Below are 22,310 nucleotides of genomic sequence, written 5' to 3' on the forward strand. Positions count from 1 at the left end.
AGGACTTCTCTTGCCAGTACTGGAACCCTGGGATTGGGGATAGGGCCTAGAGTGGGCCTGGGATCCCTCAATCGAGTCTCAGGAGGAATCTCCACACTTGAGATATCCCTCCAAAATTTTAACTGCCATACATGGATGTGAGACCAGCCTATTCTGCATCTCTGTTTCTACTACCAGTCTCACTGTGGCTTCTTTGTGTCCTTACTCTTAGGACTTCTGGGAAGCTAGATTTTATGTCGTTCTCAATGTTGATTCTGTAGTTTACTTGTAACTTTGCTGTGGTTCTGGGAGAATGTGTGCCACATTTACCTACTACCACCATCTTGATCAAAGCTCACATTCAATATTATATATTAGTTTCAGGTTTGCACCATACTGGTCAGACAATTATATAATTTACAAAGTGTTTCCCTTAATAATTTTCAAAACCACTTGGCATCATACATAGTTATTACAATATTATTGCCTATATTCTCTATACTGTATTTTACATCCCAGTGACTATTTTATAACTACTAATTTATTCTTATTAATTTCTTCAACCTTTTCATTCAGCACTCTTAACACCTTGCCATCTGGTAATCCTCATTTTGTCCTATGGATCTATGGGTCTGTTTCTGTTTTGTATGTTTATTTAATATTCCACATATCAGTGAAATCATATGGAATTTATCTATCTCTGTGCTATCAAAAAAGGTAAGTTTTGTGTTTTTTTTTTTTACAGCTGAGTGTTATTCTGCTGTGTAAATGTACCATAGCTTTTCTATCCATTCAAACTGAAGGGCAATTGGGCTGCTTCCAAATCATGCCTATTGCAAATAATTCTGCAATAAACATTTAAGTGCATATATTCTTTTGAATTAGTGTTTTGGAGTTCTTCAGATACATTTCCAAAAGTGGAATTGCTGGGTCATAAAGCAGTTCCATTTTTAACTTTTTGAAGAAACTGCATACTCTTTTTCCTGGTAGCTGCATCAGTCTACATTCCCAACAGCACACAAGGGTTCCCTTTTCTCAACATCCTCACCAACACTTGTTGTTTGTTGATTTATTAATCATAGACATTCCAAAGGTGTGAGGTGATAGCTCATAGTGGTTTTAACGTTTATTACTTAGATGGTTAGTAATGTTGGGTGTCTTTTCATATATATATTGACTATCTATATGTCCTCTTTGAAGGAGTGTTTATTTAGGTCCTTTGCCCATTTTTTTAATTGGATTGTTTATTTTTGAAATCAGATTGAATATGTTCTTTTAAATTTTAGATATGAATCCCTTATCAGATGGATCATATATGAAATGCCTCTCATTCAGTGGGTTGTCTTTTTATTTTCTTGATGGTTTCCTTTGCTATGTAAAAAGTTTTTAGTTTGATTTAGTCTCACTTGTATATCTTTTCTTTCCCTTGTGCAAGGAGATATATCAGAAAAAAATATTACTATGAGAAATATCCAAAATGTTGTTGCCTATGTTTTCTTCTAGGATTTGTGTGTAGTGTAAGAAAGTGGTCTAGTTTTATTTTATTTTTTGCATGTATCAGTCCATTTTTTTTCTTTTTTTCTTTTTTCTTTTTTATTGGTCTATTACGGTTGTCCTATTTTTCTCTCATTACTCTCTCCTGCTCTGCCCCACCCACCCCCACCTTTCTCCCCAAGTCAATCCTCATCCTGTTGTGAATGTCCATGGATCATTTATAGTAAGTAGTTCCTTGACTAGATTCCTCCTTCTTTCCCTTCTTCTCCCCTTTTCCCTTCCCCTCTGGTCACTGTCAGTCTTTTTTTCAATATGAGTTATTGAATACTGTCTTTACCCTATTGCATGTTCTTGTTTCCTTTGACACATATTAATAAATAAATTAATTAATTAATATTAATAAAGCATGAGCTTATTTCTGGGTTCTCTATTCTAGTCCATTGATCTATGTCTGTTTTTATGCCAGAACCATACTATGGCTTTGTAGTATAGGCTGATATTAGGTAGAGTGATTCTTCCAGTTTTGTTCTTCTTTCTCAAGATTGCTGTGGCTATTCAGTGTCTTTAGTGGTTTCATTCACATTTTTGGAATGTTTGTTCTAGTTCTGTGCAATGGTCCATTATATCTTGATAGAATTTATGGGTTGCTTCTGAGTAATATTGAATTTTAATGATGTTAATGCTTCGTATCCGTGAAAAAAATATATGCTTCCACTTACTGTATCACCTTCAATTTCAGTATTTAGAGTCTTCTAACTTTATGAATACAGGTCTTTTAAATCCTTGGTTAAATTTATTTCTTGGTATTTTATTTTTTGATGCAATTCGGAATGGAATTTTTTCTTAGATTCTATTTTTGAAAATTTATTATTGGTATATAAAAATGCAACTGATTTCTGGATATTTATTTTGTATCATGATACTTTACTAAATTTATTAATCAGTTCTAATAGTATTTTTTGGTGGAATCTTTAGAAGCCTCTATATACAGTATTATTGTCATCTACAAATAATGACAATTTTCTTCCTTTCCAATTTGGATGTCTTTTATTCCTTCTTATCTGATTGCTATGGCTAAGACTTCTAGTACTATGTTGAAAAAAAGTGGTGAAAGCAGACATCCTTGTCTTGTTCCTGATCTTTAAGGAAACACTTTAGCTTTTTCCCATGAAATATGATATTGGCTATGGGTTTGTCATAGATGACCTTGATTATGTTGAGGTATGTATACTTTATTTCCACTTTGCTGAGAGTTTTTATCATATATGAGTGCTGTAATTTTTATTTTCCATTTTGTTTATGTGGTGTATAATGTTTATTGATTTTCAGGTATTTCGTCAACCTTACATTCCAAGAATAAATCTACATGATCAGAGTGTATGAGTTTTTTAATATATTGCTTGATCCAGTTTGATAATATTTTGTCAAGCATTTTTTTCATAGATATTTATTAGCCTGCTTTTGTGTGTGTGTGTGTGTGTGTGTGTGTGTGTGTGTGTGTGTGGTGTCTTTATGTGTTTTTGGAAATAAGATAATGCTGACCTGTAAAATGAGCTTGGGTGTCTTCCTTCTCTTAAATTTTTGAAATAGTTTGACAAGGATAGATATGAGTTCTTCTCTGAATGTTTGGCAAAAATATACCTGTGAATCCATCCAATCCAGGACTTTTGATTTATGGAAGTATTTTTTAAATTATTGTTTCAGTGTCATTCATTGTAATTGATTTATTCAGATTTTCTAATTTTTTTTCTGATTCAGTTTTGAAAGCTTCTATATTTCTAGGAATTTATCCTTTTCATCCAGATTGTTCAGTTTTTTGGCATATAGTTGAGTGTAATATTTTCTTACAATCCTTTGTATTCCTGTGGTGTCTGTTATTACTTCTTTTTCTTTCATTTAATTTTATTTACTTGTGTCTTCTTTTTTCTTGATGATTCTGGTTAAATGTTAGTCAATCTTGTTTATGTTTCCAAAGAACCCACTCTCAGTTTTATTGATGTTTTCTATATTTTAACTTTATTTTGTTTATATCTCCTCATCTTAATATGTCTTTTATTCTACTCTGGATTTGTTTTTGTTCTTTTCCCAGTACCAGTAAGCACACAGTTTGATTGTTTATTTGAGATTTTTCTTGTTTCTTTAGGTAGGCCTATAATGCTATGATTTTCCTCTTAGGACTGACTTCTCTGTGTCCTATAAATTTGGGATTGTTGTATGCTCATTTCCAATTGTTGCAAGGTATGTTTTGATTTGACTTGTTTCTTGATTTCATTGTTCACCATTCATTTTTAGGAATGTGTTTTTAGCCTCCATGCTTTTAGTTTTTTCCCTTTATGATTGATTTATGGTTTCATACCATTATTTTCAGAGATGATGCTTGATATTATTTCAATCTTCTGAAATTTATTGAGACATGTTGTGTGTCCTAACATGTGGTCTATCCTAGAAATTGTTCTATATGCACTTGAAAAGAATGTGTATTTTACTACTTTGGGATTAAATGCTTTGAAGATGTCAATTAAATCCATTTGACCTAGTATATCATTTAAGGCTGCTGTTTCTTTTTTTTTTTTTCTTTCTTTCTTTTAAGTGTATTTTATTGATTATGTTGTTACAGTAGTCCCAATATTTTCCCTTTTGCTCCCCTCTGCCCAGTAACCCTCTTCCCTCCAGCCTCCCACCACCCACTTAGTTCATGTCCATGAGTTGTGCATATAAGTTCCGTGGCTTCACCCTTTTCCACATTATTCTTAACTTCCCCCTGTCTATTTTGTACCAACCAATTATGCTTCTTAATCCCAGCACCATTTTTTCACCTCTCCCCTTCCCCCCTCCTAGTTGACAACCTTCCAAATGTTCCCCATACCTATGATTCTGTTTCTATTCTGGTTTGCTTAGTGGATTTTTTTTTTTATTTTTTAGATTCGGTTGTTGATAGTTGTGAGTTTGTTGTCATTTTAATGTTCATAATTTTGATTTTCTTTTTCTTAGGTCCTTTCGACATTTCATACAATAGCTTGGTGATGATGAGCTCCTTTAGCTTTACCTGGTCTGGAAAGCACTCTGTCTATCCTTCCATTCCAAATGACAGCTCTGCTGGACAGAGTAATGTTGGTTGCAAGTCCTTGCTTTTCATTACCTTGCATAATTCTTGCCAGTCCTTTCTTGCCTGCAAAGTTTCTTTTGAGAGATCAGCTGAGAGTCTTGTAGGCACCCCTTTGTAGGTAACTCTCTGTTTTTCTCTTGCTGCTTTTAAGGTTCTCTCTTTATCTTGAACCTTTATCATTTTAATTATGATGTGTCTTGGTGTGGTCCTTTTTGGGTCTAGCTCATTTGGGACTCTCTGTGCCTCCTGGACCTGCACGTCTATTTCCTTTGCCAAATTTGGGAAGTTTTTCTTAATTATTTTCACATTAGTTTTCAATTTCTTTGTCTTCTTCTTCTCCTTCTGGCATCCCTATGGTTTAGATGTTGTCATGTTTAAAGTTGTCCCAGAGGTTCCTAAACCTCTGCTCATTTTTTTCAATTCTTGTTTCCTCATTCTGTACTGCTTTGTTTCTTCCTTATATTCCAAATCATTGATTTGAACCCCAGTTTCCTTCCCTTCACCATTGGTTTTGTGTGGATTTTCCTTCGTTTTGTTTATCATAGTCTTCACTTCTTCCCTGATGCGTTTGCCATACTTAAGCATATCTGTCAAGCCTGTGAGCGTCTTTATCAGCAGTGTTTTGAATTCTGCATCTGTTAGTTTGGCTATCTCCTTGTTTGTTAGATTGGCCATCTTCTCGTTGCTTAGTTCTCCCACTAGAACTTTGATTCATTCCCCCTTTTGGGCTAGACTTCACTGTCTCCTCTTCTTGACAGGCTCCAGTGTTTGTTTGCCTCTGTGTCTTAGGTAGAGCTGTCATTCCTGTTACATTGTAAGGGGCGGGGTCTTAGGTATTCCTCCGTACTGGGCAACCCGTTTCACCACATTGTGGTGCTGTATGTTGGGGAGGGGTCCAAGAGGAAACAATGCCACTTGCTTAGCACTCGCCCCTTTTCCAAGTACTTCTCCCACTTCCGTATGGGACTGGTACCTCTCTAGCTATTGCTCTGGCTGTTGTCCCCAGAGTGGGTGAGTCTGTGGAAATTCTAGGACTGTGGGGACCCTTTAAACAGAGGACCCTTCTGAGAGACTGGCAGTTTCTTCCTCCACCCCTACCCCCACTGGTTTGCACAGTCAAAAACAATGAGACTTGATTTTCCCTGGCACTGGAACCATGAACTATGCGGTCTGCTCTTGTGCTGGGAGCACTCCCCAGATGTCCCTCCCAACTTTTTAAAACGTGTGACTGCACTTTCTACTGGCCTGCCACTGTCGCCACTGCTGCCACCACCATACTGCATCCTCTCCACCCCAGCTCCACCCCTCCTACCTGTCTGGATAAGTATTTCTTCTTTATATCTTTGTTTGTTGGACTTCCATGCAGTTCAGGTCTCTGGAACTTCTGGTTATCTCTCTCTAGTTTTGAGGTAGTTGTATTCCTTCTTAGTTGTGGAGGGAGATGCAGCATGTCTGTCTAGGCCTCCATCTTGGCTGGGAGTCCTAAGGTTGCTGTTTCTTTGTTGATTTTGTGTCTGGGTGATCTATCTATTGATGTCAGTGTGATGTAAGAATTTTCTACTATTACTATATTTCTGTTTATCTCTGTCTTTTTCCCATTAAGATTTGGTTTATGTATTTAGGTGCTTCTATGTTGGATGCATAAGTGTTTACAAAGATTATATCCTTTTGTTTTATTGCTCCTTTAACATTATGTAGTGTCCTTCTTTGTCTATTACTATAATCTTTGTTTTAAAGTTTATTTTGTTTGATATAAGCATTGCTATTCCAGCTTTTTAAAACTTCCACTTGCATATATCTTTTTCCATCCCTTTATGTTTAGTTTCTTTTAATCTTTCATTCTGAGGTATGTCTCTTGTAGACAGCATATATATGGATCTTATTTTCTTATCCATTCATCTTTTCTGTCTTTTTATTGGAGCATTTAAGCTATTTAATATTTAAAGTGATTATTAATCGGTAGATATTATTGCCATTATAGTCTTTACAGGGCCCTGGCTGGTTTAGCTCAGTGGATTGAGCGTCGGCCTGCGAGCTAAGTGTCGCTGGTTCGATCTTCCAGTCAGGGCACATCAGAGAAGGAAAACTCTGACTCCAAAAAACCTCCGCTGCCTTGCGGCATACCTCTTCAGGGGAAAGGCTAAGGGAGTAAACCCCGACAGAAAATCCGGAGCCGGAGTCCCTAAGGCGGTTTGACGTTGTAGTCAACACCGGCAACTCCTGCGGCGCACCTGAAGCCAAGCTGTATTGACTCCGTCTTTCCCTTGGACCCTTCAGCTGCGAAGAGAGGGGGGGGGTCTGCTGCATGGGCAACAGCAGACCCTCCATATTACCCTGCCCAGGCTCTGTAGCTTCAGCGTCATCGCACTTGATTCAACACGGGAGGAGACAGATACCATGTCACTCCCGAGTCGGACTGCACAACCATTTTCGGCGGTGCAGATAGACTCTTAAGAAGCTACACCATCGTCTCTCGAGACGACGGCTGCCGACGACGATAGTCTTTACAACTATAATTTTGTTTTCTTCTTTTTTTTTTCTTAAAGAAAACCCTTTAACTTTTTTTAAAAATCTGGTTCATCATAATATTTATTTAGCTTTTTTTTTTTTTTTTTTGGTCTGGAAAGCTCTTTATTTATCTTTCAAATTTAAATAATAGGCATCCTAGTTAATGTAGTCTTGGCTGTAGGTTTTTCCTTTTCAATTTTTTCTGACCTAAAATGTATCTGTTCAGAAATAAGCCTACAGTTTTATGGGAGCTCCCTGGTAACTGTCTTTATCTTGCTGCTTTTAAGATTCTCTCTGTCTTTAACCTTACCCATTTTAATTATGATGTGTATTGGTGTGAGCTTCTTTGGGTTCATTTTATTTAGGACTTTCTGTACTTCCTGGACTTCTATTGTATTTTTCTTTCACCAGGTTATAAAAATTTTTACTTGTTATTTCTTCAAATTGGTTCTTGTTCTATTGCTTGCTCACTTTCCTCCTTCTTGTAATCCTGTGATGCAGATGTTGTTATGCCTCATGTTGTCCCAAAGGTCTCTTAAACTATTCTCATTTTTTTAAAAAACTTTTTCTCTAATTGGTGTTTTCTGCTACCTTGTCTTCCAAATCACTGATTTGTTTCTCTGCTTCATCCAACCTGTTTATTATTTCTACTGTGTTTTTCACTTCAGATATTATGTTATTTATTTCTGACTTTTTTCATGGTTTCTCAGTCCTTTTTCATTCTATTGAAGTTCTCACTAAGTTTCTTCAGCAACTTATAACCACTTTTTTGAACTATATCTGGTAAATTGCTGGCCTCCATTTTATGTAGCTTTTTTTTGAGGGGAGTATTTCTTTTTTCTTTCATTTGGGACATGTTTCTTTGTCTCCCTACTTTAAATTCCTCTTTGTGTTTGTTTCTGTTTACTAAATATATCTGCTCTGTCTTCTAGTATTGGTAAGATGGTTTTATGTTGTAGGTGTCCTGTAGGTTCCATTGGTGCAGTCTCCTTGACCATGTGATCTGGGTGCTCTAAAAAGACCCCTTGTGTGTGTTATGTGATCCCTCTCGTCATAATTGAGTCTTTATTGCTATTGGCCCATTTGTGTGTGGTGAGGACCCTTGGGCTGGCTAAATTTTAAGATCAGTCTCAACCATAGTGCATGACCTGTTGTGCATTTGCTGATAACTCAAAACCTTTTGTCTCAGTAGGGTCTTGTACCTGCCATGATCTTCCTTAATATATGCCACTTGTGAAGCTAATTGGATTCTTCTCTGATGTTGTCTGAAGCTGGCCATTGGGTGTGTCTGTTCTTGAGTTCTTGGGAGGGACTCTGGTATAGATCAACATCAGATGCTGCCTGTGACTGGCTATCAGCAAACTTTTTGGAGTTACAAAGTGACCCACATTTTGTGGCTGCTTCTGCTGGACCTTGGTAAGCACAGGAATGACCAATTCTATTTTCCACTGACACTGAGCCCAAGGGCTAGTCAGGAAACGTCCCAAGGCACCCTGAGATTCACATCTGCTTACCTGTACCTGCCTCTGCCTGTGAGTTTCAGTCACTAAATGAGCCTCTGGTGATAGTTGTGTTGCACGAGGTAAGTTCTCAGTGAGTCACAGGTAGGAGCAATTAGCGTTCATCCAATTGCTAGAGTTTCAAACTCGGTGTCAGTGCTTGATCTGACACCACTCAACAAATGTTCCAATGTATACCAAATCTAGCTACCCCTCACCAAGTGCCTTCAGACCTTTGTGCTGGGGTGGGATCTCTGGGAGTTGTTGGAGTGAGGTCAGCAGAGTTTATCAGACTCAAACAGAATAATATTTGATCAAGTGAAGGGAAGGCTCTCCACCAGTCATACATGGAAGGGAAAAAAATGACCCCTGTCCTAGAGCCACAAAACTCAGCCTGTCCCAGATTCTTCTGAGAGCTATAACTCAGTAGGGTAGATCTACAAGGATACAAAAGGATGGGGCTGCCAAGAGCCCAGAGGGTAGAGCTAGCAGATCTCTCATTCAGGGGAGTCACCACCAGTCAGGTTCATGGAAGAGAGAGTTGAATGGATGCTGCCCCTAAGTTTCACAACTCAGTTACTGAACTCTGCTGAGACTGGAAAGACCTGCTCACTTCATACCCAGCAGCTAACTCCTCAGCAGGTCATAAGCTCTGTAGGGAGGAGCAACATGGAGTTCAGGGAGTGATATTCTTGCACTCCCCCCAGGCCAATGCCATAAGGAGAGGAGTTTTCCAACCAATAAAGGTTGCATTTGTGGTGTGGGAGAGGGATGCAGCATAGGGATTGTGGCAGCTGTCCCTTCAGTTCTCTCACCAGAGCCACAAACCCTCATCTTTCTTCACACAGTTGTAGGTCACTCCATCTTCTCTGTCAGAACCCAGAGTGAGTGGCTGTAAACAAGCTTTTGTGCACTGGCTTTTTAAGAGAACTCCTGTGTCTCTGTCTGTTGGACAGAACCCCACTGCTTTTCACAGCCAATGTTATGTGGACACCTCTTCTTGACTATTGTTCTCTGGGTTGGAAGCCTAGAAAGAAGCTGATAATGTCACACTTCTCAGGAGGAACATCTGTAGCTGAGATATCCCTCCAGAATCTCAGCCACTGCCCCTGGAAGTGGTGTCAGCCCTTTTTTATGTCTCTGCCTTTCCTACCTGTTTCTATGCAGCTTCTTCTGTAATAGCCTTGGCTATAAGATTTCTGTTCAATTAATCTTCAGTTAGTTTTTCAGGTTGATTTTTCTATATTTTAGGTGTAATTATAGTTTTATCATGGGAGGTGGTAAGCTGCCTTCTACCTATTCCACTGTCATTTTGGATGTTGGCAGTTCCATTTTTAATTTTTGGGAAACCTCTGTACTGTTTTCCACAGTGGCTGCACCTGTTTTGATTCCCACCAACAGTGTATGAGGCTTCCCTTTTCTCCACATCCTAGACAACACGTTTGATATGCGCAAGGTGATATTTTGTCATGGTTTTATTTTCCATTACTCATGATTAGTGATGTTAAGCATCTTTTCATGTTTGTTGATCATCTGTATGTCCTCTTTTAGAAGTGTCTACTGAGGTACACTGTCAATTTTTTAAGTGGGATGTTTGAGTATTTCTCGGTGTTGACTTGTATGAGTTCTTTATAAATTTTGGACATTAACCCATTATCAAATGTATCATTGGCAAATATCTTTTTTCATTTAGTAGGTTTCCATTTTTTAAATTTTAAGCACTTCATTTTTTTGGTTTTTTGGTTGTTGTTGTTCTCTCTCTCTCTCTCTTTTTTGTTCAGTCCCTCCACCCCGTTACCCATCCCTGTTCCCACCTCAACAGCTGTCAGTCTGCTCTCTATGAGTCTGGCACTATTTCACTTGTTTGTTCATTAGAGTCTACATATGAGTGAAATAATATGGTACTTGTGTTTGTCTGACTAGCTTATTCACTAAGCGTAATGCTCTCCAAGTCAACCCATGTTGTTACAAAGGGTAAGATTTTCTTCTTTTTTGTGGCCAAGTAGTATTCCATTGTGTAAGTGTACCACAGCATTTTTTTTATCCATTTATCTACTGATGGGAAGTTGGTCTGCTTTTCATCTTATTTATTGTTTTCTTCACTGTGCAAAAACTTTTAGTTTGATGTAGTCCCATCTGTTTATTTTTTCTGTTTCTTTTTTTTATGCCCAAGGAGTTATATCAGAAAAAAAATACTGCTAAAACAAGTGTCAGGTATTTTACTGCTTATTCTTTAACCTAGGAGTTTTATGGTTAAGAGTCTCACATTTAAGTCTTTAATTCATTTTGAGTTTATTCTTATATATGATGTAATAAAGGAGTCTATTTTCAATTTTTCATGTATCTGTCCAATTGTCTCAACACCATTTATTGAAGAGACTGCATTTATTTCATTGTATATTCTTGCTTTGTCATATACTAATTGACTGCATAGGTGTGGCTTTATTTCTGGATTTTTTATTCTGTTCCGTGTATCTATGTGTGTATTTTTATGACAGTATCATGCTGTTTTGATTTCTATAATCTTGAAGGATAGTTTAATATCAGGTAGCATGATACTTTCAACTTTGCTCTTCTTTCTCAAGATTGCTATGGCTGGCTATTCATGGTCTTTTTTGTTGCATATAAATGTTTGGATCATTTTTCTAGTTTTGTGAAATATTCCATTAGTATTTTCAGAGTACTGAAAGTAATCATTATGCATTCAACAAACTGAATACTACATGCTTTAAAAAATCTGTGTTAAAATAATATTTAATAAATTATTGTAATGCTCATAAAATAATAGGCAAAAAATTTATAACCGAATTGTATGTTGGTGTGGGAAAATATGTATGTATTTGTATACTTTAATATTTGCATAAGAAAAGAAAAAAGTAAAAATATGCCACCAGAATATATTATTGATTGCTTTTAGATTGTTATACTTGAAATGACTTGGCTATTTTAATTTTAATATTTTATTCTTCTAAATTTTATTCTCAGTGAGACTCTGCTAATTCTATAATCATAGAAAAATCATTTTCAAATAAAATATTTAGAAGTTATTAATCACTGGTATTATTTATCCATCAAAAGTTCTTTTTATTCTATTTTGCATATTAAGTAAAGTGTTACTACTCTATAACTTCACATTGTAAAGTGTTAATGATTGTTATTGCTTCATTCAACTACTGAGCAAACAGATGCCCAGTGCCCCAGCTTTTCATCTAAATTTGAGTAGATAATAAAGATAGACAAAAATAAAAATGTCACCTGAGCTCCTACATTATTCACTTCATTCTGGCTCATTCTCACGTTGTATGTGTGTTTTTTTGTTTTGTTTTGTTTTTGTTTTTTACTGGTCTGTCTGCAGTCTTTTTTCGTGGACCACAACAGTCGAGCTACCACTTTCATTGATCCCCGAATCCCTCTTCAGAATGGTCATCTTTCCAATCATCTGACTCATCGACAACATCTCCAGAGGCTCCGAAGTTACAGTGCTGGAGAGGTAACACCACCCATTCCCCCTACCCACAGTTGACAGATGCACAGGCTCTGCCTCTTCTTGTGGAGCCAGAACTATTTATTAGTGTCTGAGATCCAGGATTGCCTTTCTTTAGGAAACTGAACCATATCCCATACTGCTCTTAAAATAAGTAACTAGAGGACACTCACTTAACTTTCTAGACCCATCTTCAGATTGTCTTACTTCTGCCATCCATTTTGTCCTACACAATTGCCTCTGCTGTTAACCTGTCTAGTTTAAAGAAAGCATAAAAGGCAGTGTCAGGAAATTCTTATACTTATGGCTGGAATAGTGCTTCATAAACTATTGGTCACATGTGGATAATGGAACTTCTAAGCAGCATATAACTAGCTTTAAAGTTTTACCTCTCCATAGGTCCTGGAGAAGACTTCTATAATGTATATATGGACTAAAAACAGGGGAAATCAACTAGGCACCAACAATATTCTGTTCCCACATTACAATATGCTGTTCTGGTTTATATCTTCTTTTATTACTTGTGGTTATTTGCTGCTGAATCATGAAAGGCTGCCAACTTTCTTAAGCTCAAATTTGTTGCTTTTCTGAAATACTGTCTATCTCATACTCTTTTTTTGTCCTTTCACAAACCAAAGCTCAAAACATAGTTCTTTTCTACTTTCAATCAATTCCTGAGAATATTATGAACAAATCCTTTTTATGTCCTAACATTTTCTAGATATCTTTGCCTTCTTATTTTAAAAATCCATCAGGACCTCAAGAGAGGAGGGCACTGAAAACCAAAGTTGGATTATTAGTGAGACAAAAAAAATAACTTAGGAAAAAAATAAATATGTATTTGGCCCTCTCAGAGAGTCATTCCAGGGAGGACCACAGTGTACACCTTAGGAGAAATTGGGAAAATTAAAATCCAGCTGAAAGCCTCCAGATAGCAAACATAGTCTCAAAAGAAGAGCCTGTTGTTGGTGTATCAGCATTTGTTTTAAATAAAGCCTAGTGTACAAAAAATTATTTGCTAAATTTCAGGTGAATCATCTGTATACTCTGAGAGACACAATATTTCCAACCAAGGGTACTCACATTTTAATACCAGTGTGATAAAATGATTTTTTTTCATGGACTCTTATCAGGTATCATTGTTTTAGGATAATTCTGAAAGCGTGTTAACTCTTTCTTTTTGTGTATACATAAAATGTGTATGTAACCATGCTGAGAAGGTATATTACATATCTGAAAGTGTCATGGGGGTGTCAAAACCCTCTAGATATCAGACACTCAATAGGAAACAAGTTCACAGACTACAGAGTGCAGTTTTCCAACTTCTCAGCTTAACATATATTGTGCCCCTGTCAAGTGACACTTTTATAACACTTCAGAAAGTTTTAGACATGTTGCCTTGAGATGATAGTATACAAATTCAAAATTCTGCTTTAACTTGAAATGTCATTTTACTTTATTTATTTTTTCTATATTTATTTTTTATTTGTTTATTGGTTCTCTTTTATTTTTTATTATTTTTTATTTATTATGCTATTACAGTTGTCCCAATTTCTCTGCTTTTGCACCCCTTTAACCCAGTACTCCCCACTCCTTCAAGCAATCCCCACATCATTGTTCAAGTCCATGAGTCATTCATGTAAGTTCTTTAGCCACTCCATTTCCTATAATGTACTTTACATCCCCATCGCTATTCTGTAACTACCTATTTGTACTTCTTAATTCCCTTACCTCTTACCTATTCCACCACACACACCCTCCCATCTGGCAACCATCAAAATTCTCTCTGTATCCATGATTCTGTCTCTGTTCTTCTTCTTTGCTTAGTTTGTTTTTTAGATTCATTTGTTGATAGATATGTACTTATTGCCATTTAATGTCCCTTTAACATTTCATATAATGGTATGGTGATGATGAACTCCTTTCGTTTTTTCTTGCCTGGGAAGCTCTTTATTTGCACTTCAATTCTAAATGATAGCATTGGTGGGTAGAGCAATCTTGGACTGAATATTTCTTGCCCTTCCAGCCTGTAAAGTTTCTTTTGAGAAATTAGCTGACAGTCTTATAAGAACTCCCCTGGAGGTAACTAACTTCCTTTCTCTTGCTGCTTTTAAGATTGTCTTTATCTCTAACCTTTGGCATTTTAATTATGATGTGTGTTGGAATGGGCCTCTTTGCATACATTTTGTTTAAGATTCTCTGTGCTTTCTGGACTAATGTGTCTATTTCCTTCACTAAATTACGGAAGTTTTATTTCATTACTTTTCAAATAGATTTCCAATTTCTTGCTCTTCCTCTTCTCTTTCTGGCATCCCTATGATGAAAATGTTAGAACATTTGAAATTGTTCCAGAGGCTGCTTACACTATCTTTATTTTGGGGGGCTCTTTTTCTTCTTATTGTTCTGATTGGTTGTTTTTTGCTTTCTTATGTTCCAAATCATTGATTTGATTCTTAGCTTCATCCACTGTACTGTTGTTTTCATGTAAATTATTCTTTATTTTAATTAGTGTATCCTTCATTTCTGAGTGGATCTTTTTTATGCTGTTGATGTCATCACTATGTTTCTTGAGCATCCTTATAACCAGTGTTTTGAACTCTGCATTATATTGATTACCACCATTTTGTTTAGTTCTTTCTTTCTGGAGTTTTACTCTGTTCTTTCATTTGGGCCATGATTCTTTGTCTCCTCATTTTGGCAGCCTCCCTGTGTTAGTTTCTATATATCAGGTGGAGCTGCTATGACTCCCTGTCTTGGTAACATGGCCTAATATAGTAGGTGTCCTATATGATCCAGTGGCACAGATTTTCCTATCACCCAAGCTGGGTATTTGAGGTGCACTCCATGTGTGGGCTGAGTACACCTTCTTCTTGTAGTTGAACCTTGATTACTTTTGGCTGGTCAATGGGAGGGATTTAGCCAGGACAGTCAACTACAAGGACTGTCTGTGACTACTAACCACTAACCTCTTCCCTTTGTGAAGAATCGGCTGTGCAGGGGCAAGGTGGTGGCACCCTGACATGGTCTGTAGCTGTCCACTGGGTGAGCAGGCCCTAGGGTTTCCTGAATGGTATAGGCCAAGGTCAGTTTCCACCTATGCTCTGCCCAGGTCTACCCTGCATGAGCTATAAAGCAGCCTGAGTTGGATGCTACTTGTGCTGGGCTTTGAGAGTCTCATCTGAAGCCAAGCTGTGAATCTAGGCTAGATTTTGCTAGTGCCAGACCAGGGGCTACTTAGCAAGAGGTATGAGGGCTGGAAGATCACTGAGGTTTTCTGTTTCTTGTTTGAGAGGATTTATGAAGCTATAAAACATGAGCCAAGACCAGCTATTCATATGAAAAAGTCCCTGTTAACAGCTTGGGTGGGCCACAACTTGGGAGGGATGGAGTCTCAGGGGATCTCCAGTGTGGGGCAAACAGTGTTACCCAGTTTGATAGAGTTTCATATATGGCACCCACTTGCTGGCTCTGTGTCTCCATGGCAGGAAGGTTCAGAAAAGGGAAAACTGACTTTGTCCACCTTTCCCTCTGGAAGAAAGCTGTCCTCCAGCTCTCTCTTTGATGCAAGACACTTTAATTTCCCCATGTATGTCACTGGTGCTACCCTTGTACTAGAGCTCAGAGGGAGTGAGTTTGAGTAAGACTGTGTATGGGTTCTTTGAGAGGAACTGCTAGGGACTCCAGCAGTTTCTTCCACCAACTGAATCTCTGCTTTTTTTTTTTTAAGCCAGAAATTATAGGGACTTACCTTTCTGACACTGGAAACTTGGGCTCTGAAATCTGGTGTGGGGCTGAAACTCCTCCCTCCTGATATATCTCTCACAAATTTTTATCCACCACACATGGGTGTGGGGTCAGCCAATTCCACATCTCTGCCCCTCCTACCAGTCTGGATGGATGTGGTTTATTTTATTTGGTCATAGTTAGACTTCCATTTCTATTTATGATGGTTCTGAGTAATGGTTGTTCTACTATTTAGTTGTAATTTTAATGTGGTTATGTGAGGAAGCTAGCCGTGTTTACCTATGCTACCATCTTAACTGGAAGTCAGTGAAATATATCATTTTAATTTATTTGAAATGTCCAAGCTCTTTAATATTTAAGGCAATTTCAGTATTATTGTAAGGTAACTACATATGATAAAAAGAAAGTATTGCAGACCAGTTCACTGTCAGTAAAATAAAAATATATATTACTCAATGTAAAATAAGCCGCATGATCATATTTATATCTTACCTTTATAAGAAATTAATATATGTTTGTGTATGTGTGTGTGTGTATTTTGAATGAACAAGTTTAACTTATGAGTATCTGTTTCAAAGCCTTTATAAACTTATTTGATATGATTGAATAACCCAAGCACAGTTTCATTAAAAATCAGTATTAATGACAAAATGCTAACTGCATCAACCAAGACATACTCTAACACATAAAGATGAAAGGGCATAAAAGTGCACCAGTCAACTCTATTCTTAATTTATCCACTCTCCAATTTACTCTGTTCATCAGATTTTCAAACCCCTTCCACCCCTTTGTTCATCCTCTCTCTGATAGTAAATTTGCACTAACATAAGGGAAAACCAAGAAAAGCAATATAGAGAAGTGTTAAGAGACAGAGAATATGTGATCCAGAGGCAGAACACCAGAGAAAACAAAGACCCAGCCTCTATGTAAACAAATACCTTCTTACTACAGGAGAGCACAGAGCCTAAAGAATGAAGAGATAAGAGGACCTTTGTATAATCAATGGACCCCTACACAAAGCCACAATATTTAACTATTATTCAAGCAGATGGCATATTATTATTCTTACAGATTGATATTTTCTCTTATTACACAAAACAGTAATTTTAATCTAATAATATCTGTAAAATCTTCCATAAATAGTATAAAGTATTATTTAAAATAAAAATAAAAAACTGTATAACTGTGTCCAGTTCTAAAAAAATGGAGGTAGTGGAAAATGTTAATGTTGGCTGTGATGTGATTTTACTCAACATTTTTTACTGCTACAAGCACTGTAAAATGTAAAGTATGATAACTGCCCTGGAGAAGTTTGTATTCTACTTTTAAAGCCATAAAAATACACACACAGTTAAGTAACAAGAGATATCAGAATTTGAATGGCATCGAGAGAGATGTTAGGACAAGTGCCACAGAACTTTAAAAGAGGCCAAGAAAAACCATCTTTCAAAATAAGGTATTTGACCTAGACATAGACAAGTTGATAAAATTTAGCTGGGTTCAAAGGAAGAGGAAGGACAACTCAATAGAGAATACAGCATAAACAGAGGTGCAGAGAGGTAGGATTGAGAAAGCTCTGTACTGACAGCTCTCAGAAGGCAGAGAGTTGGGTAGCTGGAAGAAAGAAGGTGAATGGATTCAGCAAATTATTAATATATAGTATCCCATGGACACAGACAACAGTGTTGTTTTAGCCATAAAGAAAGGCAGTTGAGGGGTAGGTGGAGGTAGGCAAATTTGTGGAAAATGAGGATTGAAGAAAACTTTGCTTAGGGTGATAGATGTATACACAATGTGCAGATGATGTACTTGAAAAATGTATGGTTTTGTGAACCAATGTCACCCTAGTAAGTTCAAGAAAAAAAAGGAGAAAGAATTATAAAGAGACACTTGTTTTTTGACTTAGTTTTTATAAATCTTTGAAAGCCATATGGAAGAGCTGGAACTCTTTTGAGTCTATTGAACATATTTTAGAGGAATAATATGATGATTTTTGTATAAAAATGAGAGATCAGTTTAGCCATTGTTTTGCAAGAAAAGGAAACTTGGAATTTGGGAGGACAATTCTCTGATGTGTGGAATTGTCCCATGTCATTGCATGACATTTTTTTTTGGTTCTAGCCATTAAATCTCAGGAATGCCCTTATCTCATCAGTCACTATGAAAATCAACACAGTGCAAAAGAAAATAGTTCTAAGTATTTCCAAACATTCCAAACAACTCCAGTGAAGAATCACATTTTACATTCAAGTAAACTGAAATATCAAAAACTCAAGTCACACAGCAAGTTCGGGACCACAGCTTAGATTTCTTATCTCCTAGTCCAATGTAAATTAGCATTTTTAAAAAGTAGAAAATGACAGCAAAGAGGAAGGATTATGGCAAAAAGAGACTTGAGAAAGAAAGGCCTATTAGAGACCATTGCCACAGACCAAGTGTAAGGTGAGGAGGCCCTAAGTCAAGGTGGCAGAGACAGGAAAAAAAACTATGGGAAGATGTCTCAGGGAAGTGTAGAGATTAGAGGAATGCATACTAGGACTTCAGCTCTGGATTCTCCACAAAGAAGCTGTGTATCACTGTGCCTTCCTTCTCTTTCTGGGGCATCAGTTTTCTTATCTTCAAATGAACACAAGCGGACTAGATGTCAACTAAAGTCAGCTACAACTCTGTGATTGTCAGAGTCAGTGAGCCTTGAGTTATAGTCCTATTAATAACACAAAGATAAAATGAGCAGGAAAGCCAGGTGGTGAGGATGGCAAATTTGTCTCTAGATAAGTTGATCATGAATATGAAAACAGCAGGATATCCAATTAGAAATGACAGTTAAGCAGATGGAAATATGAGACTCAGGAATAATCAATGATTATTTAATAATTCATGATTTTTTGTATCATATATCATGGGTAATAGGGAATTTGCTATAGAAGTTTCTAACACCACAACCTTAGGAATCAGTATTTTCTGCTCACCTTCATGAGATATTCTCCTGAATGTTGCACAGCAGTTAATTTTTAATCAATTTTATGTAAAAACAAAATTAAAATCAGTTTCTGTATTCAGGATCCTAAATGGGGAAAATTTACCTCTAAACTCCCGCTAACAATATGTTATTAATAGAGACACTCCTAAACATATTTTGCATTAGTCTTTACCACACGTGAAAATTTATTATATAGCTTCCTAAAAGCAGTTACTGGGAGCATAGGATTTTATGCATAAACAGATCATTACTTGACATATTAACATGGCATACCTGTCTGCAATCGTCGTCGTCGGCAGCCGTCCGTCTCGAGAGACGATGGTGTAGCTTCTTAAGAGTCTATATGCACCGCCGAGAATGGCTGCGCAGTCCGACTCGGGAGTGACACGGTATCTGTCTCCTCCCATGTTGAATCGACATCTTGCGATGACGCTGAAGCTACAGAGCCTGGGCAGGGTGATCTGGAGGGTCTGCTGTTGCCCATGCAGCAGACCCCCCCTCTCTTCGCAGCTGAAGGGTCCAAGGGAAAGACGGAGTCAATACAGCTTGGCTTCAGGTGCGCCGCAGGAGTTGCCGGTGTTGACTACAACGTCAAACCGCCTTAGGGACTCCGGCTCCGGATTTTCTGTTGGGGTTTACTCCCCTAGCCTTTCCCCTGAAGAGGTATGCCGCAAGGCAGCGGAGGTTTTTTGGAGTCAGAGTTTTCCTTCTCTGATCTGTCTGCAATATATTTAATAATAACTAACACAACAGGTCTTACCTTTTCTCATAATGACCAAGTGAAATTGGGCATAGAAATATGGAAAGAACATATATAATTAAAAATATGAATCCTATCTCTCTAAGAGTAAAGAAATCACTGAAGGTCAAATTTCTCTTGTTTACATTTCAATTTGCAATATAAATTAACAATAAGAAAAGATAACAGAACCCATAGTTTTCAATTCTTTTACCCACTTACCTCAGTTAAGTTAGAAAATCATTAGTCATAGAAAATCCTGGAAGAGTACACACAAAAAAGCTTAACAGTACTTGCCTCAGGAAAGGACAAGAACCTAGCAAGAAAGAAAAATTGACTTTTCACTTTGAGAGCACAAATCACTCCTTCTCATTCTTTGCAGTGAGTTTATTTGATAACAAAAGCCATTTCATTGGCTCTGATGACACAGATATTGTTATTCATGAAGCTTGCCCTTAGAGAGTGTAACTTCTGCATTGCTTTTACTTTTTTTAATTTTTATTTTTAAGGATATTTTATTGATTATGCTATTACAGTTATCCCAGTTTTTGCCCCCCTCTGTCTGGTATCCCCTTTCCTTCAGCAACCCCTCACCTTAGTGCATGTCCATGGGTCATGCATATAAGTTCTGTGGCTTCTTCATTACCTATACTATTCTTTTTTAAAGTATATTTTATTAATTATGTTGTTACAGTAGTCCCAATTTTTCCCTTTTGCTCCCCTCTGCCCAGTACCCCCCTTCCATCCAGCGTTCCCACCACCCTTAGTTCATGTCCGTGGGTCATGCATATAAGTTCTTTGGCTTCACCCTTTCCTATATTATTCTTAACATCCCCTTGTCTATTTTGTACCAACTGATTATGCTTCTTAGTCCCTGCACCATTTTCCCATTTCTCCCCCTACCTCCCCCCAGCTGATAATCATCCAAATGATCCCCATACCTATGATTCTGTTCCTATTCTGGTTAGCTTAGTTGGATTTTGTTTTTATTTTTTAGATTCAGTTGTTGATACTTGTGAGTTTGTTGTCATTTTAGTGTTCATAGTTTTGATCTTCTTTTTCTTAAGTAAGCCCCTTTGATATTTCATATAATAATGGCTTGGTGATGATGAACTCTTTTAGCTTTACCTTGTCAGGGAAGCACTTCATCTGCCCTTCCATTCTAAGTGATAGCTTTGCTGGATAGAGTAATCCTGGTTGCAGGTTGCCTTTCATCACATTAAATACTGCCTGCAAAGTGTCCTGAGAAATCAGCTGATAGTCCTATAGGCAGCTCCCCAGTAGGCAACTCTCCACCTCTCTCTTGCTGCCCCCAGGACTCTGTCTTTATCTTTCACCTTTGGCATCTCAATCATGATGCGCCCTGTTGTGGTCCCCTCTGGGTCCAGCTCGTCCAGGACCCTCCGTGCTTTCTGGACCTGTATGTCCATCTCCTTCAAAAAATTTGGGAAGTTTTCCTCATTTTTTTCATTTCTTGCTTCCTCATTCTGCACTGATTGAATATTTCTTTCTTCTTTATGTTCTAAATCATTGATGTGAACCCCGGTTTCCTTCCTTTCATCATTGGCTTTGTGTGGATTTTGCGTCATTTCACTTAGCATAGCTTTCACTTCTTTTATTCGTTTGCCATATTCAAGCATATCTGTCAAGCCCGTGAGCATCTTTATCACCAGTGATTGGAATTCTGCATCTGTTAGGTTGTCTGTCTCCTCATTTGTTTGGTTGGCTATCTCCTGATCACTTAGTTCTCCCACTGGAACCTTGATCTGTTTCCTCTTTTGGGCCATACTTCTCAGTCTGCTCATTCTGACAGTCTCCTATATTTGTTTGCCTCCACATCCCAGGTAGAGATGTCACTCCTGTTACTTGTAAAGGGCGATGCCTTAGGGATTCGTCAGTACAGGGCGACCTATTTCACCAGGTTGTGGTGCTGTACGTGGGGAAAGGGTCCAAGAGGGAACAATGCCACCAGCCCATTACTCGCCCCTTTTCCAGGTACTTCTCCCACTTCCGCACTGGACTGGTGCCCTTCTAGCTTCTGCCCTGGCTGTCGTTCCCAGAGTGGGTGGGTCTGTGGACATTCTAGGACTGTGAGGGCCCTTTAAAAAAGCAGACTCTGCTGAGACCAGCAGTTTCTGCCTCCACCCCAACCTCACTGTTCTGCACAGTCAAAAGCAATGAGGCTTGATTTTCCCTGGTGCTGGAACTGTGAGCTTCAAGGTCTGGTGAGGAGCTGGGAACACTCCCCAGGTGTCTCTCCTGACTTTTTAAAATGTGTGATTGTCCTTTCCACCGGCCTGCCACTGCTGCCACCACTGCTGCCACAACACCACATCCTATTTACCTCAGCTCCACCCCTTCTACCTGTCTGGATGAATATTTCTTCTTTATATCTTTGTTTGCTGGACTTCCATGTATTTTGATTTTCTGGAACTTCTGGTTGTTTCTAGTTTTGAGGTAGTTGTATTCCTTCTTAGTTGTGGAGGGAGATGCAGCGTGTCTGTCTAGATCTCCATCTTAGCCAGAAGTCCTGCATTTCTTTTTAAAATTGGTCATTTTCAGACTTCCTGCCAAGATGGAGGCATAGACAGACATGCTGTGTCTCCCTCCACAACTAAGAAGAAATACAACTACCTCAAAACTAGAAACAAGGAAAGATGGTGGCGGAGTAGTGGTGGTGTTGTCTGCTCAGTCCCATCCCGGAGGGACTTCAGGTGCAAATGCGGAAGGAGTGACTGCGTGAGTGTGGATTTCAGACAGGGTGAACAAGGAAGGGA

The 22,310-nt window shown here is 37.9% G+C and overlaps 1 protein-coding gene across 1 annotated transcript in view; it reads left to right on the forward strand.

Moving 5' to 3' along the window:
* HECW1 (HECT, C2 and WW domain containing E3 ubiquitin protein ligase 1) overlaps positions 1-22,310 on the forward strand; it is a 576,869-nt gene that overhangs the window by 332,826 nt on the left and 221,733 nt on the right. The window contains exon 14 of the mRNA XM_090287382.1: positions 11,942-12,076. Within this exon, the coding sequence (XP_090143508.1) occupies positions 11,942-12,076 (135 nt within the window). The remainder of the gene's footprint in view (positions 1-11,941; positions 12,077-22,310) is intronic.

The sequence above is a fragment of the Furipterus horrens genome, unplaced genomic scaffold (assembly GCF_987537825.1).
Source record: "Furipterus horrens unplaced genomic scaffold, mFurHor1.1.pri manual_scaffold_9, whole genome shotgun sequence".
Classification (NCBI taxonomy): domain Eukaryota; kingdom Metazoa; phylum Chordata; class Mammalia; order Chiroptera; family Furipteridae; genus Furipterus; species Furipterus horrens.